Source organism: Tachysurus fulvidraco, chromosome 21 (genome assembly GCF_022655615.1).
Source record: "Tachysurus fulvidraco isolate hzauxx_2018 chromosome 21, HZAU_PFXX_2.0, whole genome shotgun sequence".
NCBI lineage: Eukaryota > Metazoa > Chordata > Actinopteri > Siluriformes > Bagridae > Tachysurus > Tachysurus fulvidraco.
Window position 1 is genome coordinate 15,245,748 of NC_062538.1, and position 22,711 is coordinate 15,268,458.

The 22,711-nt window shown below is 42.7% G+C and overlaps 1 protein-coding gene across 1 annotated transcript; it reads left to right on the forward strand.

Moving 5' to 3' along the window:
• Positions 1–468: 468 nt before the first annotated feature.
• notch1a (notch receptor 1a) lies at positions 469–21,795 on the forward strand. Its single transcript, XM_027133585.2, has 34 exons — positions 469–736; positions 2,630–2,702; positions 5,989–6,251; positions 6,379–6,717; positions 7,083–7,205; positions 7,782–8,015; positions 8,113–8,268; positions 8,899–9,084; positions 9,193–9,306; positions 9,501–9,614; positions 9,762–9,995; positions 10,111–10,221; positions 11,119–11,311; positions 11,631–11,776; positions 11,870–11,983; positions 12,365–12,484; positions 12,596–12,748; positions 12,880–13,108; positions 13,237–13,438; positions 13,986–14,139; positions 14,266–14,450; positions 14,725–14,857; positions 15,013–15,270; positions 15,452–15,564; positions 15,699–16,273; positions 16,400–16,825; positions 17,045–17,193; positions 17,296–17,506; positions 17,731–17,812; positions 17,925–18,087; positions 18,286–18,566; positions 19,011–19,158; positions 19,354–19,451; positions 19,693–21,795. The coding sequence occupies exons 1-34, from the start codon at positions 676–678 to the stop codon at positions 20,800–20,802; spliced, it is 7,251 nt and encodes a 2,416-aa protein (XP_026989386.2). The 5' UTR covers positions 469–675; the 3' UTR covers positions 20,803–21,795.
• The last annotated feature ends 916 nt before the right edge of the window (positions 21,796–22,711 follow it).

Below are 22,711 nucleotides of genomic sequence, written 5' to 3' on the forward strand. Positions count from 1 at the left end.
ACAGTCATACTCTCACACACACTATCATACACTCGCACACATACAGTCATACTCTCACACACACTATCATACACTCGCACAGATTGTCATACTCTCACACACACTATCATACACTCGCACACATACAATCATACTCTCACACACACTATCATACCCTCGCACGCATACAAACATACTCTCACACACACCCTATCATACCCTTGCACGCATACAATCAAAATTTCTCAGTTTAAAATCATTACTAAATGTGTGAGTGCAGTCTGCACGTATGTTAAAAAAACAAGAACACTATATACTTTATTTTTTGTTTATAGTCGTTCTTCTTTCTCACACTAGACGAACTATCTACGCGCGCGGAGGAATATCGGAGGACAAAAAAAGAAAAGAAAAGAAAAAGGGGCGTGACTTTCCGTCTCGCGCGTGAGACGTCATTATCTTTGGAGTCCCCGCGCTACAGCTTGCTCGCGCGCCCCATTTACAACTAGCGCACAATCTGAGTGGACTTTCGCACGGAGACTCGCACGGACTTTCGCACGGTCTGCAACGGCCACGAACGTTCTACAGGAGTTCATTTATTTATTGAAACATATTTATTGCGCATTATTTTTTGGACCGGTGAGAAAATATTCGGATCTATGAAAACTCTTGGTGGATTTGAACAACATTTGTGACGGAATGAACCGTTTCTTTTTGATCTCCTTATTTCTGGGGACGGCTTCGCTCTGTGAGGGGAAAGGTAAAGGAACACTTTTACTTCTAACGTGTAGATGCACTTACAGTTCAGACCACAGGAACATCACATTGCATTTGTAGAGTTAACAATACACTTGTTGCTGACATGCATTCAGCTCTGGGAGTCTTTATTAAACACATTACCAGGGGAGTGGGAGATGTGAACAAAGTTGTGTCACGTCATTTAGTTTATTTCCTCAAATCACGTGTGTGTGTATATATAGATGTGTGTGTACCTATATATATATATATATATATATATATATATATATATATATATATATATATATATATATATGTGTGTGTGTGTGTGTGTGTGTGTGTGTGTGTGTGTGTGTGTGTGTGTGTGTTTTCAGGGCAGAGTGCCGCAATTGTGTGTGATCAGGGGGGTTATGGGGGCTTTTACTCTTTATCTTCAGGGTAAAGATAAAGCGCTCGTGCGTGCGCGCGCTTGGGGGGACGCCGTGTGAACAATAGCTCGGCAGCTTGTTTTATGGCTCGTGCTGCACTCTGATGTCTTTTGTGCGCGCGACTCTTTCCCTGCAGCTGTCGCGCTTTCTTCCCACGGGGCGCGTGCCCCCCAAATTTACTGCGCACGCGCAATAGCGACTCGGTGACCTAAAGTTTTTTCTTCTTCTTTTTTTATGGGGGTCGTCACAATTCCTTAACCAATTGTGTGACTTTAAAGTGTTTTGTGATATCAAAAGCCAGCCAGCAGGAGATCAGATTATTTTGATACAAAATAATCAATGGCTTTTGCACTTCAGCATCATTGTCAAAATAATATGGATAAATCCTGTGCATCCTGTATGAATATTGTATAAATGCAAAACATGTATAAATATTCCATTTGTCTTAACAGGGAGCTGTTTGTACAGGACCTCCATATAAAAGTGTGTTCTTAGACCATATATATATATGTCTTTTGTGAGCCAAAAATATATATAGTGCAATGATGTCTTCAGTAATTAGCTACTAAGGAGTCACAAAGTTCTGAATAGTATAAAGCACAAGTTTGACTGGATTTTGTTGGAATTTCAGGGTTTTATTTCTTGGTATTGGAAGTGTACATTTTTCTTACCCAGATGCACAGAAAAAACATATCAGATGGATGTATCAGACTAAAATGGATGTTCAGACCCTCCAAAATTAAAGTAATCAGTTGTAAATATCATTATTACTGTGAAGTTCCAGAACGAAAGACTTATTTTTAATCATTTCCTCCTTAATTCATTTGCACCCTATATTTATACAGCTATTAATTTGCCCCTTGGAGTGTCTGCAACGTACTTTACCAATGAAAACATCCACAGATCTAGCTCATCTAAGCATATTTGTTGGGTTTTAATGTCTTTTTTTCTTTCTTTTTTTTTCTTCAGTTCCAACATAAAAAAATGTTAAACCTGATGAAAGTCCTAAAACTCGTGTATAGATGTTAAAATATACTTTGGAGTTTTTGCTTCCCCCAGAAAAGAAAAAACTAACTAGCACAGCAAACAATGGACTAAAACAAATGAGAACCAGTTAACAGTCTCATTTGCATGGCCCCAGTGACTTTCATTCATTTCATTCATTATTAGTGACACAAGCATTTTTGAGTGAGCCACTTCTTTAAAGTGTGTTTCTGAAGCTCAGAATGCTAGACAAGTGTTTAGAAATGAAGTTGTGTGTGTGGCCTCTGAAAGAAATTAAGAGGCAGAGCTGTCGTGGCCTCATCTATCAAAGAGTCTTTCAGGAGCTGAAACAATAGCCCAGTCTGCTATGTAAGACTCACAAATAAAACCAAAAGAAGCAGCGACACTATCGTAACAGTACATTGTGATGTCCAAATTTATATACACAAAAGTACACAAATAGCACTAAGTTGTTTTCTCTTTGTTTTTGTCAATGTGTGTAGGTCTCAGATGTTTGGAGCCATGTCAGAACGGTGGAACGTGTGAGCTCACAGCCAACGGAAAACCAGGCTGCAGGTGAGCCACAGCAAATGATAACTAGAAAACAGATCAAGATCCACTAAGGAGAGTGAAGAAAAGGCTGATGTAAAGAGAGATCAGGCGAACCAAGACACACTGCAGCTGTGGTGAAATTTCAATTTGAATGAGGCTCCATTCTGAGCGTGTGTGTGTGTGTGTGTGTGTGTGTGTGTGTGTGTGTGTGTGTGTGTGTGAGAGAGCGTGCACGCGCCCATAGACATTCTCCCAGAGGCTCAGTGGTCCGTTACTCCTGAAGCCTATTCAGTCAATTCAATCCGACAGCTGGCCTTCTCTCCCTATTGTCCTAAACTCAGACACACACACACACACACACACACACACACACACACACACACGAAGACTCATACAGATTGAGCAGGCACACTCACACACATTTTGTGAGGTCTAAAATGTTTTACGTTGTGACTAGACACAAACATGTGGACATATTGATATTTACAGTGCGCACACACACACACACACACACACACACACACACACACACACACACACACACACACATTCGACTCTTCCATTTAACATGTGAATTTGGGAAAATATCTGCACTTTGCACACACTATTTTTCTCATTTTTCCTGTCTACTCTTTATACACACTTCTTTCCTGCATATTCTTTGCACCCTCACATACATTTATAACATACCTAGTTTTATTAGTCTACTTCTATTAGCTCTGTCTCATCCTGTTGCTATACTTTCATCCAATCTCATTACCTCCACAGCCATCTGCCCCAGAACAGGACACCATTCAGACTGTGTGTGTGTGTGTGTGTGTGTGTGTGTGTGTGTGTGTGTGTGTGTGTGTGTGTGTGTGGAGGGGGTTTGCTTGTGGGAAGGGGAGGGAGGCAAAGATTTGAAAGCAAACAAGTGTGAGAGCCTTTTGGCCACATCCCACGTGAGTTCTTCCTTTCCTCCTCCACCTTTCTCTCCCTTCCTCCTGTGTTCTCTCTCTCTCTCTCTCTCTCTCTCTCTCTCTCTCTCTCTCTCTCTCTCTCTCTCTCTCTCTCTCTCTCTCTGAGTGAACAACTGGTGAAATGTGGTCAGGTCCTTGTGCTTATGAAGTTTAGTAAACTTCAAAACAATAGGATGAAAATAGCCACACAGATGGTTGATGTGTTAACAGCAAAACAGGAAACGTACAGATATATTTGTCAATAGTGGCTTCTTTCCTGCAGGATTTCATGGCCCTGCATTTCCCAATACTCTTCATGTGTTTTGGAAATTGAACACAAATCTCTAAGCTGGTATCTTTTTTGTTTAGAGAGTGCTGAAGGACAGCAGCCTTGTTCATTTTAGTGCACAGGTCCTTACCCCCCCTGCTGGTGAACAATGTTGGCTACAGTTTTAGTGTTTGCACTATCAAATCCCAGCATATTATCTGCACTCCAGTAAGGATTGGCTTTTCAAAAAAAAATCTTGCCACCAAATTGTATTTTAGTCTACGTTTCACTTAGATGTGCCAGGGACATCCTATTACATTTTGTGTGTGTGTGTGTGTGTGTGTGTGTGTGTGTGTGTGTGTGTGTGTGTGTGTGTGAGAGAGAGAGAGAGAGAGAGAGAGAGAGAGAGAGAGAGAGAGAGAGAGAGAGAGAGAGAGAGAGAGAGAGAGAGAGAGAGAGAAAAGGAAATTTCAGGTAAAAACCGTGTATTCCACTTAGTGTTGTATAAATGCTCTGGAAGGAAGCAACAAAAAGTTTGTTGCCCCATTATCCTGGTTCCTCAGTGGGGACACAAGCTGTTCCACTTTCTCCCTTTATTTGTATGATTTTAGTGCATCAGATACTGGACTAAATGTAAATATATCCCGCAACATGCTTTCAATCGCCCCTTATTTGTCCCAAAAATATTTTCCTATCAGATCGTTAGTTGATAAACTTTTAAAAATTTATGGCACAATTTTGAATATATGGAGGCCCATTTTCTATTTTTATTGTCATCGTTCAATGAGAACCTCAGACTTTTCTGATTTCTTCTCTGATTTATAATTTATTTAACAGACTAGAACTATAGGAAATGAAACAAGTGGTCCTTACCATATGGAAGTGAAATTGTTTTGTTTTGGGTCTTTTTGTCTCACAGCAATACTTTTCATTACAGACCCCTAAAATCTGATCATAGCAAGTCTCAATTGCCCTTAGGGTTGTTTATAACAGAAGCTTCATTTGTTGTGTGTAAATATGTTTGTTGTTTAGTTATTTGGGTTTATGGGCTGCTGGCAGCCAAGAATTGTGGAATTGAAGATAATGTATGTGTGTGCTCTGCTTTAGAAAGCACAAGAGACTACAGAAGATTAGAGAAAACGAAAGTTTCTTGTTTAGTTTCACACACCGAGACAGGAAGCAGGAGGTGTGAACATGCACATGCACAGACTCAGACACAAACATGCACACATTGAGGGCAATCAGTAGCAGATGGCAAGCCAGCCCCCTGTGAAGGCTGTAGCCTGGAGTCACAAATGTGGTCATAGGTCACCACTGCATCTGTTCAGACACTCACACACACACATACACACACACACACACACACACACACTGCCACAGAAAGCTACAAATGCCTGCTGCTGGGTGCTACAAAGACAAAGAGTATTTATCCAAATCAAAGCTGAATGTAAACACACATTTTGGGAGGTGTACGTACCCTTAATGGCGTACTGCCCAGATAAAAATTCATTCATTCTGAATTTGGCAAGTTTAGGAGCGAGAACTTTTAACATTCGGAAATAAAGAGAAATAAGATGAGTTGGTGTGAGAGTGTTGGAAAAATATGCATACATACTTACAGAGATGGAACTAAAGATGAACTGGGGGGAGAGATTGGATTGGTGGGTGGATGGAGGGATGACAGGAGGAGTGTGCTGTCTCTAGGGATCAGCCCTAGTGACCTCACGCCACTTGCCATAGCAACAGGGTTCAGGGGAGCAGTGGGGGAGCAGCTGGGAGGGGATGCCTCACAACTGCACTTATCAATGCACACACCTGCTGCATGCACAAGCACACACACACACACACACACACACACACACACACACACACACACACACACCTTAGAACATTCTTTTTAGACATGAAATTTAGATGCCAAATATGAGCTAGCTAATTACTGAAGTTAATTATTTAACCAAGACAGAGAAGCCGTAGTTAGCATTTTATATTATTTGTTAATCACTATAAAAATTACAAATTAAACAGCACCACATGCAAAGCGAAGATTAATCAATTTTGCCATATTCAGAACCTGTTTTTTCCCCCTTCTGTTTATCATCAGCTGTCCAGCGGACTATGCAGGTGCACAGTGTCAGTTCCCAAACCCGTGCAGTCCATCACCCTGCCGGAACAGCGGTGTGTGTCGCCCGCGCACGCAGGGCAATGACGTGGAGTTTACGTGCGACTGTGCACTGGGTTTCAGTGGGCCACTGTGCCTGACACCTGTCAATCATGCATGCATGAGCTCACCGTGCCGCAATGGAGGATCCTGTTCACTTCTTACACTCAGCACCTACAGCTGCCGCTGCCCTCCTGGCTGGACAGGTACAAACATATATATAATTATATGTTATTTTAAAACACTTTTTAGATGCAATATTCAGCTGTATTGTGTAGTAACACATGTATTCAAGTATTAATTCACCCCATAAAATCTTTGTCTATCGTGCAGGTAAAACATGCCAACAGGCGGATCCATGTGCGTCAAACCCCTGTGCAAACGGTGGCCGGTGCTCAGCATTTGACTCCCACTTTATCTGCACGTGTCCGCCAAGCTTTCACGGACCCACGTGCCGCCTGGATGTAAACGAGTGTGCCATGACTCCTTCACCCTGTCAAAACAGTGGAGTGTGTATAAACGAGGTGGGCTCATACCGCTGCCGCTGCCCACTTGAGTATGCTGGCACGCACTGTGAGCGCCCTTTCCAGCCCTGCCAGCCTTCTCCCTGTGTTAACGGGGGCACATGCACACAGACCAGTGACACTGGCTATGCATGCACCTGCCTGCCAGGTAAAGGAAAAGTGTGTGTGTGGCTGCATGCATGTGTGTCTGTGTGTGACATGATGCAGATAGGTAATTGACGATGTGCCCGAATATGTATTGTGCTTGTTTATGTGGGTGGTTATAGTGTATCAAGCCAAGTGTTGCTCTGATGTGCAAATTCAGCTCCTTTGGTGTCTGTGTTTATGATTAACCTCAATAGCTCATCTAGTTAAGCGTACATTCCCACACACACACACACACACGCACAACTCTTGTTATGTACAGTTCAGTGGGGACTTTTTCACACACTCACATGCAGGTTCCCACAGCCTGTGTTTCACTCTGTTTATTCATTTGTGTGCCTTTTTTTTTTTTTTTTTACTTGACTTCAGGCTTCACCGGGCAAGATTGTGAGCATAACATTGATGACTGTGTTCAGCATGCGTGTGAGAATGGAGGCCGGTGTATGGATGGTGTAAACACATACAACTGCCACTGTGACAAACACTGGACAGGTACAACACACTACATAATACTACACAATGAAACAGTATTGCACACAGTGAACAGGCCCACATTGTAGTCTTTTTTGTGCTTTACAGTTTCCTCCAGCAAGACAAAGGCACTTTTGGCTATAGTTTAAAACGTTTGTGTGTATACTGTAGAAAATACTGCATCTTTAGGACTCTAGTTTGCGTGTACTCTGTCACTAGAAATTGGTGTTATATTAGCCAGTTTTGTACTATGTTTCAGTACAAGAACGACCTAAAAATTTAATCGTCATGTACTGTAAAATATATATACACACATACACACACACACCTACGACATTAGCTAACACTCCACAGCATTAAAAAGTGTTAGACATCCCAAGAGACTGTTACACAGTGTCTACACTGATGAACACTGCACATCTACAGGTGCTGTCTATATGCATCTATAATACACAGTAGTAAATATAATGTGAATGCTAGATACACAAGTAATGTCACATTTAAGTGTCCAAAAATGCATTTTCATACTATTGCATGAAATCACTGCCACTCAAACCATTAGGATGGATGACCTTTAATCCCAACACTCGCATACAGGTCAGTACTGCACAGAAGATGTGGATGAGTGCGAGTTATCCCCAAATGCCTGCCAAAACGGTGGCACATGTCACAACACAGTGGGCGGATTCCACTGCGTGTGTGTGAACGGCTGGACAGGGGACGACTGCAGCGAGAACATCGATGACTGCGCCAGTGCAGCCTGCTACCATGGAGCCACATGCCATGACCGTGTAGCATCATTCTACTGCGAGTGCCCACACGGACGCACCGGTAAGTGCGCTGGGTTTGTGTGTGAATGCAGTTGCAAACCCCAGGCACAGTCCTATTAACGTTTTAATTTGTTGATTGCTTCGTTGTCTATTTACAGGTCTGCTGTGTCATCTGGATGATGCATGCATCAGTAACCCATGTCAGAAAGGCTCCAACTGTGACACCAACCCTGTCAATGGCATGGCTATCTGCACCTGCCCTCCTGGCTACACTGGCTCTGCCTGCAACCAGGACATTGATGAGTGCTCCCTTGGTAATAGCCAATCACAGCACAGTTGTTTTTAGTTAGGGCCCTGATTGGTTAGAGGGTTCAGCCCAGGATTTGTTAATAGTCTTAACCCTGTTCTTGTCATTTTCCGGTATAATAACCATAACACATTTTACCAATAATAAGGAATAAATAAAAGTAGTTAAAATAACATGATTTAACCCCTGTATGTTGTTCGTATTTTTGTTACTCAGCCAGTGATCGTGGGTCTGATGGACCCGCTGCATTTTTGGGTTTTTAATTCAACACAATCTAAGATTTTATGTTAAAATACTCTACAGATGTTTACTTCATCCCAATTACAAGCAATATTAACAGCATTTATGGTTCATATTTGCCCTTTACCTTTATTACATCACATTTTTTAATTAAAGTGCTACTCGTTTTTTGTTGTTTTTTTAATAAATAAAAAAAAAAATCAAATTTAATCAAGTTATGAGTGGAAAAAAAAGCAACAAATTTACAAGGAAGCAAAGTTTTTCAAAACCATCGATGTTTATGAATATGGCTCCCACAGAGCCAAGCAACATACAAGGGTTAAGTGTTTTGAATGGAAACATGGGAAATTGGGATGGACTGGCTGATATTTATTGTTGATAATTATTATTTTTTCAGGGGCCAATCCATGTGAGCACGGCGGGCGTTGTCTGAACACCAAGGGCTCGTTCCAGTGCAAGTGCCTCCAAGGCTATGAGGGGCCACGCTGTGAAATGGATGTGAACGAGTGCAAGTCTAACCCATGCCAGAACGATGCCACCTGCCTTGATCAGATTGGTGGTTTTCACTGCATTTGTATGCCAGGTGAGGATTGTTCCAAAGTGCTTGATGTGTAAGGTTCCGGTTTCATAATCTAATTGTCATTTTGTCGTTTCTTACAATTTTTGAGAACATTCTGTATTATGTATGCAGGGTATGAGGGCATGTTTTGCCAAATCAACGCAGATGACTGCGCCTCCCAGCCTTGTCTCAACAACGGCAAATGTATCGATAAGATCAACTCTTTCCATTGCGAGTGTCCTAAAGGTAACTGCTTTATGTCATTGAACCACTTTCATGTGATTGTCTATATCGGACTGGACAGCTTGCTTTGTTTTACTTGCGATCATTGGTATAGGACAGAAGAGAGACCGACCGCATAGATAGGAGGAGAGAGACATGTATTTGAGCAATGAAAAATTTAGCAGGTTTCAGGAGAATTGTAACATTTTATTTCTCAGGCTTCTCTGGGAGCCTTTGCCAAGTGGATATAGACGAGTGTGCAAGCACGCCGTGCCAGAACGGAGCCAAGTGCACCGATGGGGCAAACAAATACACCTGCGAGTGCAAAGAAGGTAGGTACACACAAATACGTACTAAGTCATCTTATATATGTCCTGGTATCTTCTTCTAATCTTGTAAATCTGCTTTGCATTAATGTCTCTTGTTAAAAGCACTATTCAATTGAAATGGAATTGAATCGAATTCATTTCTTCCTGCAGGTTTCACAGGCGCAATGTGTGAGATAGATATAAACGAGTGCGCCTCGAACCCATGCCACTACGGAGTGTGTAAGGACAGCGTGGCATCGTTCACATGTGCGTGTCGCCCTGGATATGCTGGGCGCTTGTGTGAGATCAACATCAACGAGTGTTTGAGTCAACCGTGCCATAATGGGGGGACCTGCCTTGACCGGGAGAACTCGTACACCTGTAGCTGCCCTAAAGGAACCACAGGTATCTCATACAACCACAAACACACACACACACACACACACACACACACACACACACACACACACACACACCACAATTAGTCATTATATCCTCTAAATGATGTTTGCATGTGCAGGTCGAAACTGTGAGATCAATGTAGATGACTGCAAAAGTAACCCATGCGATTTTGGCAAATGCATCGACAAGATCAACGGATATGAGTGCCTGTGTGACCCTGGATACACAGGTAAGAATCTTTTTGTGTGTGTGAGCGAGTAACAGGTGGTAAGCGAGGTGCCCGGCTTTGGTGTCGGATAACATTCGAGGACAGAGACACCCTTTTCTAACTAGGACACAGACACACCTGTGTGCTTTGCACTGATGTTCTCTTAAGCTCTCACCTGTCCCTGGATGCTGCATTTCAGCTGGCACCCCCCCACCCCCACACCCATTTGAAAAACTTTTTTGAAAGAAGAACAGCATAATGTGTGTGTGGGAGGGATAGAAAAGGTGGGAGGGGAAAAAGGGCCATTGTTAAAGCAGAAGCAGGCGGTTAGGTGACACTGTCCACAGAGGTGGTGCATGAGGGGGTGGGCAATTAGGGGGTGGGGTGGTAATTGTTACCCGGTCATGTGTGAAATATGGCTGCCTCCTTTGTGTTTATAAAAACGTCCCTCTCCGGGACACCACCTCCCCCCATCGAAGAGAGTGTGTGAGAGAAAGAAGAGAGAAAGGAAGGGAGGAGGAGGTTCTGTCTTTGTCATTACCAAGGCCTGTCATTCACATGGTCCGTGCGTTACCAGCTGTTCAACATCCTCAGAGTACACACACAAAGGCTTTTATACTGAAACTTCATGTAGAAAAGTATTTACAGGTGACAAAATTCACCTAAAGACCAGTTGCAAAACAAACAAACAAACAAACAAACAAACAAAAAGTTAAAAATAGTGATTCTGGCCATATTTTTGAAATTAGCTGCTGGTCTATGCTCAAATGAATGTTTAAGCTAATTAACAAGTTTGAACAAGAGTGTTTGGAAGGAAGAGGAATGCTTCTCAGTGTCTTTATTTGTTATAATCTATAAACTATAAAGTAGTTTTTGAAGTCATTGTAAGTCCTCTGCTTGCGTTGGTTTCTCTTTCAGGAGCGACTTGTAAAATTAACATCGACGATTGCGCGACAAACCCGTGTCGTAACGGTGGCACCTGTGTGGACGGTGTGAACTCGTTCACTTGTACCTGCCCTGAAGGCTTCCACGACTCCATGTGCCTCTCACAGCGGGACGAGTGCGCCAGCAACCCCTGCATTCACGGCAACTGCCAGCACCAGGCCAATGCGTACGTCTTTCTGTCTCAAACACTCCAAAACTACATTATTGTTTAAAACCATTTGAATCTTATGTCAGAAACGATTACTCTCTATTTAATTTATATTATATATTCCCACAAAATATTAGGAACCGCCATTAACCAAAAACCTACTCAATTATTGTAAAAAAAAAAAAAAAAAAAAAAAAAAGCAGATTTCTTGAACAATTAATTAATCCAGTCACTTCTGAGTTGTGCGTAATTAACGAAAATACACCACAAATTCCATTTACTTTTGCTGAAATATTAGGTTGTGGATCATTGATTTGTAAACTTACTATCCCTACAGATACGTTTGTGTGTGTGAGCCTGGCTGGACTGGACGTAACTGTGACCTGAATGTGAACGAGTGTTTGTCTAACCCGTGTGTAAATGGCGGAACATGCAGAGATATGACCAATGGCTACATCTGCAGCTGCAAAGCAGGATTCACAGGTGAGTGTGTATCTCTGTCTGGTATCTCTCTTCTTTGTGTGTATTTTTATAAGTAGATGTATTTTCTTTTTTAATCTTTAATGTCTGTTGCAGGTCCTAATTGCCAGACTAACATCAATGAGTGTGCATCCAATCCTTGCCTGAACCAGGGCACCTGTATTGACGATGTAGCTGGATATAAGTGCAACTGCTTGCTGCCTTATACAGGTACAAAAAAAACCCACACGTTGCTTCTCTATCATTCTCCTTCATTCACACACAAACACAAATGCACAGGCATCCTTCAGTCTGTTTCACACGGCATTGTTTGGTGTTTTTTAGTGTTTGTGTTTGCCTAAACATCCTTTGTGGCTTTTATCAGAGTGGGAATTTTTGGTACATTTCCTGTATTTCTACTTCCTTTTTCCTGTTAAAGGGGAAACTCAGAATTGCAGGAAATTGCTGACCACTATATTGTGTGCCTGGAAAGTGGCGCGGAAATAATAGTGTCGCTTAACAATGTGTACGTGTGAGAGAGTAAGTGCATGTGAATTTTGTACTGTACATTGTGGGAAGTATATTAAAATCATTTCTTTGTGTATGGTCTAGGTGAGCTGTGTGAGAGTGTGTTGGCTCCCTGCTCCACACGCCCATGTAAGAACAGAGGCGTGTGTCGCGAGTCTGAAGACTACCAGAGTTTCTCCTGTGCTTGCCCAAATGGCTGGCAAGGTAAGAACACATAAGTGTACGCATAGGTGTAGATCAAAGAACCTCTATCTTTATCAAGTGTTGTAATAATGTCCTTGTTATCATCCTTGGAATTTGTATCCACCTCTGTAGGTCAGACGTGTGAAGTGGACATCAACGAGTGTGTGAAGTCGCCATGTCGTAATGGCGGAGTGTGCGTAAACTCAATGGGTGGCTTCCAATGCAGATGTAATCCAGGATTTACAGGAGACCTCTGTGAGACTGACATTGATGACTGCACTCCTAGTAAGATACACAAATTCAGCAAACACACATACATCACAATTCACCCAGAGTACACAAGCGCACACCATATGCACTCAAACAAGATAAAAGCTTGTCTGCTTCTTCATTTCCCGGTCTCTTTTTTGTTTCAGACCCCTGCAGCAATGGTGGCGTGTGTGTTGACCGCATCAACGGCTTCACATGTGTGTGTGTGGCGGGATTCCGCGGTGAGCGCTGCACCGAGGATATCGACGAGTGTGTGAGCGCCCCCTGCCGCAATGGTGGGAACTGCACGGACTGTGTGAATAGCTATACCTGCAGCTGTCCAGCTGGATTCAGTGGCATCAACTGTGAGATCAACACACCTGACTGCACTGAGAGGTAGCATGTGCGCACACAAACACATAAATCTATAGTAAAAGCTATAGTACATTCATTCATTTCTTTTATTTCCTGATTGAATAAAACACATTTTAGAAATAGAGATTTAACCCCATCTGTGTTTGCAGCTCCTGCTTCAATGGTGGTACATGTGTGGATGGGATTAACTCATTCTCATGCGTCTGTCTGCCCGGCTTCACGGGCAGCTACTGCCAACATGATGTCAACGAGTGTGACTCAGGCCCATGCCTTAATGGTGGCACATGTCAAGACGGCTACGGCACCTACAAGTGCACCTGCCCACATGGATACACCAGCACCAACTGCCAGGTAAACACACATACACACATCCACTCCAGCTTCTTATTTCTTATTACATTACATTACATGTACTGCATTTCGAAGACACCATTATCCAGTGTGACTTACAACTGAGCAATTGAGGGTTAAGGGCCTTGCTCAGGGGCCCAGCAGTGGCAGCTTGGTCCTGGGGTACGAACCCATGACCTTCCGATCAGTTGTCCAACACCTTAACCACTGAGCTACCACATCCATTATCAGCTTCAAAAGCATCTGACTGTATATTTGCATGAATATTAAAACAGCTCATGTACACTTTTTAATATTCACATGTTCTCATAGGGGAGCTAATTGTAATTAGGGTTGAATGACGAAAGCAGCCCAACGACCAATCAAAAGCAATATCACAAAATTGTCTTTTTCCCATGAAACAATTTCACAAATGAGCATTTTCTGTTAATACAGTTTCACTAGGTCCTAGCTTGTTTGTTTAATATGTGTAGGTTAGAAAATAGTAATTAATACCAAACCTATTTTATAATAAACATGTCTGTATCTTTTGTGTGTGGTTTCCCAGAGCCTGGTGCGCTGGTGTGATTCATCTCCCTGTAAAAATGGAGGCTCGTGCTGGCAGCAAGGTTCATCTTTCACGTGCCAGTGTGCCAGTGGTTGGACTGGTATCTACTGCGATGTGCCCAGTGTTAGCTGCGAGGTTGCCGCTCAGCAGCAAGGTAATGTGTGAGCGTGTTATCTATGCTATCCAAGTTATCTCTAAATGCTAATATTGTTGAACATGCACACTCACACTATCTCTGTTCTTTCTCTTATTTGACTGTCTATTCACCTTCTGTCTCCAGGTGTATCTGTGGCGGCTCTGTGCCGTAACGGAGGCCAGTGTGTAGATGCAGGCAGCACACACCTGTGCCGGTGCCAGGCAGGCTACATGGGCAGCTACTGCCAGGACCAGGTGGACGAGTGTGTGCCAAACCCATGTCACAACGGTGCAACCTGTACCGATTACCTGGGTGGATATACATGTGAGGTATGAAATCATACACATGTTTGCCTTGTACATTTTTGGATGCTGTGGATGGAATGGCTCATCAAATACATTTTTTACAGAATGAGTCATATATGAGTGAGTGTCTAATAAAGCAGAAGTGTTGGAAACGTCTGGGATATTATATGTATATATATATATATATCCCACTTATTATTGTTACACTAGGTTAATGGTCCAGGTGTTGAATCTGAAAGCACACATTGCTATTTCCTGACTGGTGCTGAAACTAGATTTTTACCTCTCTCTCCTGAAGTGTCTTGCGGGATTTCACGGAGTAAACTGCAGCAAGGAGATAAACGAGTGTGCGTCTCAGCCTTGTCAGAACGGCGGAACCTGCATCGACCTCGTCAATTCATACAAGTGTTCCTGCCCTCGGGGAACACAAGGCGAGTGTACACACCACACATCTCCTAGTGTTTACACGTTTCTTGTAAATCAGCTAGAAAGTAGCCCATTTCCCGGAATGGATAACTTATTAGCACTTCTGTTAAGTTAATAATAGTTAATAAGAAGTATCTGGATTATCTATGTCACAATGTAGGTGTTCACTGTGAAATCGATGTGGACGATTGTTCCCCGGATGTTGATCCTGAGACCGGCGAGCCACGCTGTTTTAATGGCGGACGCTGTGTGGACCGGATAGGTGGCTATGGTTGTGTTTGCTCACCAGGCTATGTGGGCGAGCGCTGTGAGGGTGATGTGAACGAGTGCTTGTCTGACCCCTGCGACCCGAACGGATCCTACAACTGTGTTCAGCTGGTTAATAGCTACCGCTGTGAATGCCGCACAGGATATACAGGTACGCGCGCACCGACATAAACAAGTCATACACACACTCTCTGTCATACACCCTAGACGATGAAGGCCTAGGCCTAGATGAAGGTGTACATATTGAAGCTAATATTCTGTATAGATTGTAGTAGGAACTTGACCATGAAACAACGATGGTGATTGAAACATTTGTGTCATTAATTTCACAGGCCAGCGCTGTGACACTGTGTTTGACGGATGTAAGGATAAACCCTGCAAAAATGGTGGAACCTGCGCAGTTGCAAGCAACACAAAACATGGATACATCTGCAAATGCCCACCGGTAAGTATACACACTTTATGTTCTTTCTGTAAATGTAAGCAATTCTATCCTGACAGCAAAAACTATTTGTACATGAAGAGTATTTACACGTACAACACACTACTCACAGCCAAGTGTTTTCTCCTCTGCCGTAGGGTTTCTCTGGGTCATCGTGTGAGTATGACTCAAGCTCATGTGGCCCCCTGCGCTGCCGCCACGGTGCCACTTGTCTCCCAGGTCCACGCTGCCTTTGCCCACCAGGTTACAGTGGACGCGAGTGCCAGGCACGCCTTGATTCTCCATGTGTTTCCAACCCGTGCTACAATGGTGGCACATGCCAGGCATCTCCAGAGGCTCCATTCTTCCACTGTTTGTGCCCGTCACACTTCAACGGCCTCTTCTGCCACATCCTAGACTATTCATTCAACGGAGGCCTGGGTCTGGACATCACACCTCCCCCAGCTGAGTCAGAAGAGGCAGAGCCACGTTGTGAGGTGCCACAGTGTGAGCAGCGAGGTGGTGATGGTGTTTGTGATGCAGCATGCAACAGTCACGCATGTGGCTGGGATGGCGGTGACTGTTCCCTCAATTTTGATGACCCCTGGCATGAGTGCAGTTCTGCTCTGCAGTGTTGGAGGTACTTCAACGATGGCAAGTGTGACATGCAGTGTCACAGTGCTGGCTGTCTCTACGATGGTTTTGACTGCCACCAGCTCGAGGGCCAGTGCAAGTAAGTGTCACACAAAAAATACCAAACTCTGACTCCAGCAAAAATATTTTAGTTATGTAAACAACAAATATGAACAGGGTTTAGATTGCACCATCTAATTCGCTAATTCTTTTTCTCTCCTTCTAGTCCCTTGTATGATCAGTATTGTAAGGACCACTACTCAGACGGCCACTGTGATCAGGGCTGCAACAGTGCTGAGTGTGGCTGGGATGGGCTGGACTGTGCTGAGGACGTTCCACAACGTCTGGCATCTGGGATCCTTGTACTTGTTGTGCATTTGCCACCCCATGAACTCCTCAACAACTCTTCCTCGTTTCTGCGCCAGCTTAGTGCCCTCTTACGCACTAACGTCGCCCTCAAGCGCCATGCCACCACAGGCGAGCCTCTAGTTTACCCCTACTATGGCACTGAACATGAACTGAGCAAACACACACGTACCGCCCACGAGTGGAACACTAACCCTGGCCACCTTCTGCAGCGCACTGCTAGAAGCCTGTCAGCGCTGCTCAGGCCGCGCCATCGCCGGGAGCTGGACAATATGGAGATTAAAGGGTGAGTAACAGTCAGCGACAAACAGAATGAGTGCTGTTAAAACCACAACTAGTGAATTGCAAGTTAGACATTGCTAATGCAGTAAATTTAGTGAGGAGAGAGATTTCAGCTCTACACACATGAACACCAGAACAGAAATAAATGATGCAGAGCTAGATTAAAACATATATGTATATTAACTATACCCTGTGTATGTGCATGTGTGTTTATGTATTGCAGCTCCATTGTATATCTAGAGATTGATAACCGGCAATGTTACCAGCAGTCAGAGGAATGTTTTCAGAGCGCAACAGATGTGGCTGCATTCCTGGGAGCGCTGGCCTCCAGCGGCAATCTCAATGTTCCCTACATTATAGAGGCTGTCACCAGTGAGTACTCATAACAGGATACATTAAATGAACGATAGTGACTATATATGAAAATAGTATTTATATAAACCTTTCCCTCATTTTTTTAATTTGTTTTTACAGGTGAGAATGAGGCTCCTGGTCGTGGAGAGATGTACCCCATGTTTCTGGCACTACTGGTCCTGGCAGTGTTGGTCCTGGCTGCTGTTGGAGTCGTGCTGTCACGCAAGCGAAAGCGTGAGCATGGCCAGCTCTGGTTCCCTGAGGGCTTTAAAGTGACCGAAACCAAAAAGAAACGTAGAGAACCTGTGGGAGAGGACTCAGTTGGACTTAAGTAAGTGCCTGTGCATTTGCGTGTGCGCTAGCGTGTGCGTGTGCGTTTGTTTGTGTGAACGTAAAACACGTGTCAACGTGTGAGTTCTGGATAGTTTGTGTTGATTTATAATTCATTAACAGCCTTTAAAATCATGCAATTGATTGCTGTGACTAAAAGGATTCCAGGATATCAGCTGGGTCTGTTTATAATTTGTTATTAATAAATAATTTGTTCTTTTTAAGGCCTCTGAAGAACTCTGATAGCACACTGATGGACGAGCAGCTGAGTGAGTGGGCAGAGGAAGACCACTGCAAACGCTTCAGGGTAAGCAAAGGTTTTGTCCTTTTAGGGGATCTTCATAGAACCTTAATAAAGGACGATTTTACCTTTACTGTTCTATGGTAATACTAATTCTAATATTTTTGTATCAATGCAGTTTGATGACCACACCACACCAGACATAGGTATCCAGCCAGATCCACGTCAGTGGACTCAGCAGCATCTTGATGCAGCCGATTTGCGCTTGACCTCTATAGCTCCTACACCACCACGGGCTGACACCGATACTGACTGCGTAGATGTGAATGTACTTGGCCCCGGTGAGTGACCCTCACCACAGGATCTGGGCTTAGAAATGAACAACTCAGTATTATCCGACTTAATGATCACTGAAATGAAATTGATTATGGTTTAATGAGAATAATTCTAGAATTCAATGAATTAAAACTTCATTCAATGTTCAGAATGAAAAAACAAAACAGGAAGTAATCCATTATCTTTCTTGCTCTATTTCTCAGATGGCCTGACGCCTCTGATGATCGCCTCATGCAGTGGTGAGACTGGTGAGGAGGAGGAGGGTGAGGAAGGCGTTATTGCCAACTTCCTCTGGCATGGTGCCGATCCACACCAGCGTACCGAGCGGGCGGGTGAGACGGCACTGCACCTGGCTGCCCGTTATGCCCGATCTGACGCTGCCAAGCGCCTTCTAGAGTCTGGCGCAGATGCCAATGCACAGGACCATGCAGGACGCACACCACTACATGCCGCTGTGGCTTCTGACGCACAAGGAGTCTTCCAGGTATTTAGGAACTTAGGAAGGGTGCTTGTAGTATACACTTTACCCACACTGGTTGCTTTCACAACCTGTTGCTTTCACTTTTACAAAACAAATTAAGAATTAGGTGTAATGCTAAGTGTATTAGCCTGTGTGTAATTCAGCAAACCATATCTATAATCTTGAAAATGATAAACCTGAATAGAGTCTGTGGTAAGAATTGGGGAGTGAGCTATTGACTGAAAAGAAAGGGAAGACCTAACTTTGCACTACATTCTATCAAATCACACATGTAGTTCTTTATCTTTAGGGAAAACAAAATGTCGCGCTTATGCCAATGTGTTACACATTTTATTGTTAAACAATTCTAGTCAGGTTTTCTCTGAATTTAACAAAGGACCTATAGTTTATAGATTCATGGTCAAAAGGTTAATGGGTGTTTAAAAATCACCTGAACCTTTCTTACAGATCTTAATCAGGAATCGGGCTACAGATCTGGATGCCCGGATGAACGATGGCACGACACCACTCATTCTGGCCACACGGCTTGCAGTAGAGGGCATGGTCGAGGAGCTCATCAACTGCCATGCTGATTCTAATGCTATCGATGACGCTGGTACGCATTTTTATATATGTATATACACACACACCATTAATTAACAAAGCAAGGCAAATTTTTAGAGCAATTTTTCTTGTGAGTAAGCGCATGAACACATAAGCAGCAGTCTCACAAGAAGAGAAGTCTGTGTTAAAAAGCATAAAGCAAACTGTGAGAAACCTGCTCTTTCTCTCCTTGCCTCTCTCTACATAGGGAAATCTGCTCTCCATTGGGCTGCTGCTGTCAACAATGTTGAGGCTGCTGTAGTTCTTCTGAAAAATGGAGCCAACAAGGATCTCCAGAACAACAAGGTTGGTGATTACTTATGTAGAGCTGCACAAATCAGTGTAAATGATTTGTAATCTTATTTTTATTGAAAGATTTATACATGTGAACTGCAAATGTATTTTGTTCCTAAATTATATGAATAACCTATGCAGAATTATTATGACTTATGCTATTCATTATCATACATACTGTACCTAGTGATTATTCTCATCATTTACTGTGCATTACCAGATCTCTAAATTTAGACCTTGCAAATCTTTGCAGGAGGAAACGCCTCTCTTCTTGGCTGCACGTGAGGGTAGCTACGAGACAGCAAAGCTTCTCCTCGACCACTTGGCCAACCGTGACATTACGGATCATCTGGATCAGCTGCCACGTGACATCGCCAATGAGCGTATGCACCACGATATTGTGCGTCTACTGGAAGAATATAATCTGGTTCAGACCCCTCCGAATCTTACTCATTCACCCCCAATCTGCTCGCCCGAAGCTTTCCTGGGCATCAGATCTAGCCCTGGTGGCACCAATATCGCAAATAATGCAAAGAAACCTCGCAAACCTGGAGGAAAGGAGGGAGGAAAGGAAATGAAGACAAAAAAGAAAAAGAACGGAGACGTAAACATCCTCTCTCCAATTGAATCAGATGTCTCTTCACCCCCAATGATGACATCACCCTTCCAACAGTCCCCACCTATCACTCATCACTTGCAAGGGTTGGCTGACTCCCAAATGGGCGGGGCTCATCTGGGGATGGCAAAACCATTTGATTCAGGTCCTCCACGCTTGTCCCATCTCGGTGTAGCTAATAATGGAGGCCCAACAGGGCATTGTGATTGGCTGGCAAGAGCACAGCAGCAGCAACAAGGAGCGTTCTCAACTATAATGCCAACAATGCACCATGGCGCTAACTTGCCACAAGTGATGGGCTATCCCACAATGCAAAGCAGCCACCTGGGTACACCAGCTCACCTGCTGTCTAGCCACATGCATCCAAACCATCTGCAGCACCAAAACTCAAACTCTGTCCCCAATCATGCCCTTACTCACCACTTCCTGGGTGACATAAGTGGGGCTGAACTTCAGTCCAACTCAATCCAAACCGTACTGCCACAGGAAACACAGCGCCTGCCCCAGCCCATGTCTACCACACAGTTTCTAACTCCTCCATCTCAGCACAGTTACTCCACCCCCATGGACAACACGCCAAATCACCAGCCACAGGTCCCTGATCATCCCTTCCTGACGCCATCCCCTGGATCTCCAGACCAATGGTCTAGCTGCTCTCCACATTCCAACTTATCTGACTGGTCAGAGGGTATCTCAAGCCCACCCACCAGCATTCACATGAACCATATCCCTGAAGCATTCAAGTAATAAAGACTGCAAAGCAGGACAGCGATAACTGACTCTACTGCCAAAACCTTTTTGACTACTTTATACTTATTATACTTTATTCCCTAAACTGCTTAATTTTTATTTATTTATGTGCTTTTGGACTACATATATAAAAGATCTTTTTTATTTATGCATTTTATTTGTATTTTATCAAGAGGCTGCTCGGAAAAAAACTGAAATGTTGCTGAGCAAATATAAAATTTCATGTTCTTGTTAAATGCTTTGACTTTTTTGTTTTTTTTAATAGATATTGTTTAAAATTCAGTATTAAGTAAACTTATGTAATCCTTAAACCAAGCTTTTGATGTCTGTTAACATTTGTAGAAATCCCTCACACACACAAAACACACTCAAGGACTGGATTATGATATTTTAACAAAGTTCTCTATTGGAAAAGTCATGGAATGGACAGAATGGACATTTTCCTTTTTCTGGGCAAAACAGTGTGTACAGTTTGTCTTACGATGATGTGTAGTCACTACTCTGTTGACCTTTTACAGCACATGGGTTGAGGACGGTGGAGTTATTGTGTATGTAGCAAAATGATTTATTTATTCGATTTAGTAGATATGTGTCTGCCTTTTACAAACATCACAAAACTGTTATCTAAAATTGTAAAAGTTTTGAATTTTCTATTGTTTTGTACTTTCACACTGGAGCTGAGTATGCAACTTTCAGACTGGTTGTCAGAGGTTAGATAACCTAGAATATGTACTAGATATGTTGAAAGGTGTATGGGTCTGTCTAAGACAAAGAATGTACACAGTTGTGTGTGTTGCACTGTGATGACATCATCCGTGGTTGTGTAAAGCAGCCAGTGGGTGTCTATGTTTGTTACGTTTTATAAACACTGATCAAATGTTTTACTACTGACAGAATAATGATATATGCATTTGTAGTCTGTAAGAAGAGATAATTTTGTCCAATGATATGTAAAATATTTTTTTGAAACAATAAAACATTTGGCTTTTACAATGCTTCGTGTCACCATATTATTTGCTCAGATGTCAAAATTTTAGTCTAGATATTTTAGTATTCAATACATTCAACTTTATTTCTACCGAACTCCAACTTCGAATTATTAATAGAGAAGCACTCAGACATGAGTATGTTGGAGAACTAAAGGTTTGTTTTGCAAATAACATGCACACAAAAGGCAAAAAGACAAAGGGTGAGATATATGTAATGTATATGGTCAATAGGTCACGCAATCAGTAACTAACGCAAACAAATCAAGGCATAAAAACAATTCCAATTGAATGATAACTCAAAACTGAAGATGATTGAAAATGTAATACCTTGCAGTTTATGAATTCACCATAAAAGATCCATAATACTAAGCAATACAGAAAAGATTTTAATTTTAAAAGCTAAAATTATTCTGTAAGACCACCACTAGAGGGAGACAGGCGCTGGGGAGATCTTTTTATTAAACTAAAAGTAGGAAAAAAGGTTTGTGTTTAGACAGACAGACAAACATAATTAAATCAAATATCAAAACATTTCTGATTGAGGTGCCAGTCTTATTGTTTAAGGGTTACCGGTTTCTACCCCTTTGAGTCACCAATCATCACATGGACGAGTCATGCATTCAGATAAGACAAGACAGACACCACTCTTGACACTGAGATTTTTTTTCTACACAATCGGTAGAAGATGGATGGACAATGGGTAATGAGTGTCCTTTTCTCAGGGTACATGTGGAGTAGAAATACAGAATCAGGACCACAGACTCAGTGTAATAATACAGATAAATGCATAATATACTTCATTCAATGAAAGAAAGAAAAATTGCCTTATTATGTTATATGAAGTTATTTCTTCTCTCCACCTGACATGATATTTTTGGTTACTTAATTAAAGTTTTAAAAATGAAACTTATTTTGGT

Coding starts and splice junctions, on each gene's coding strand:
- notch1a (XM_027133585.2), top strand. CDS start 676: ATGAACCGTTTCTTTTTGATCTCCTTATTTCTGGGGACGGCTTCGCTC. Junction 2,703..5,988: donor AACGGAAAACCAGGCTGCAG/GTGAGCCACAGC, acceptor GTTTATCATCAG/CTGTCCAGCGGACTATGCAG. Junction 14,140..14,265: donor GGTTGCCGCTCAGCAGCAAG/GTAATGTGTGAG, acceptor TTCTGTCTCCAG/GTGTATCTGTGGCGGCTCTG.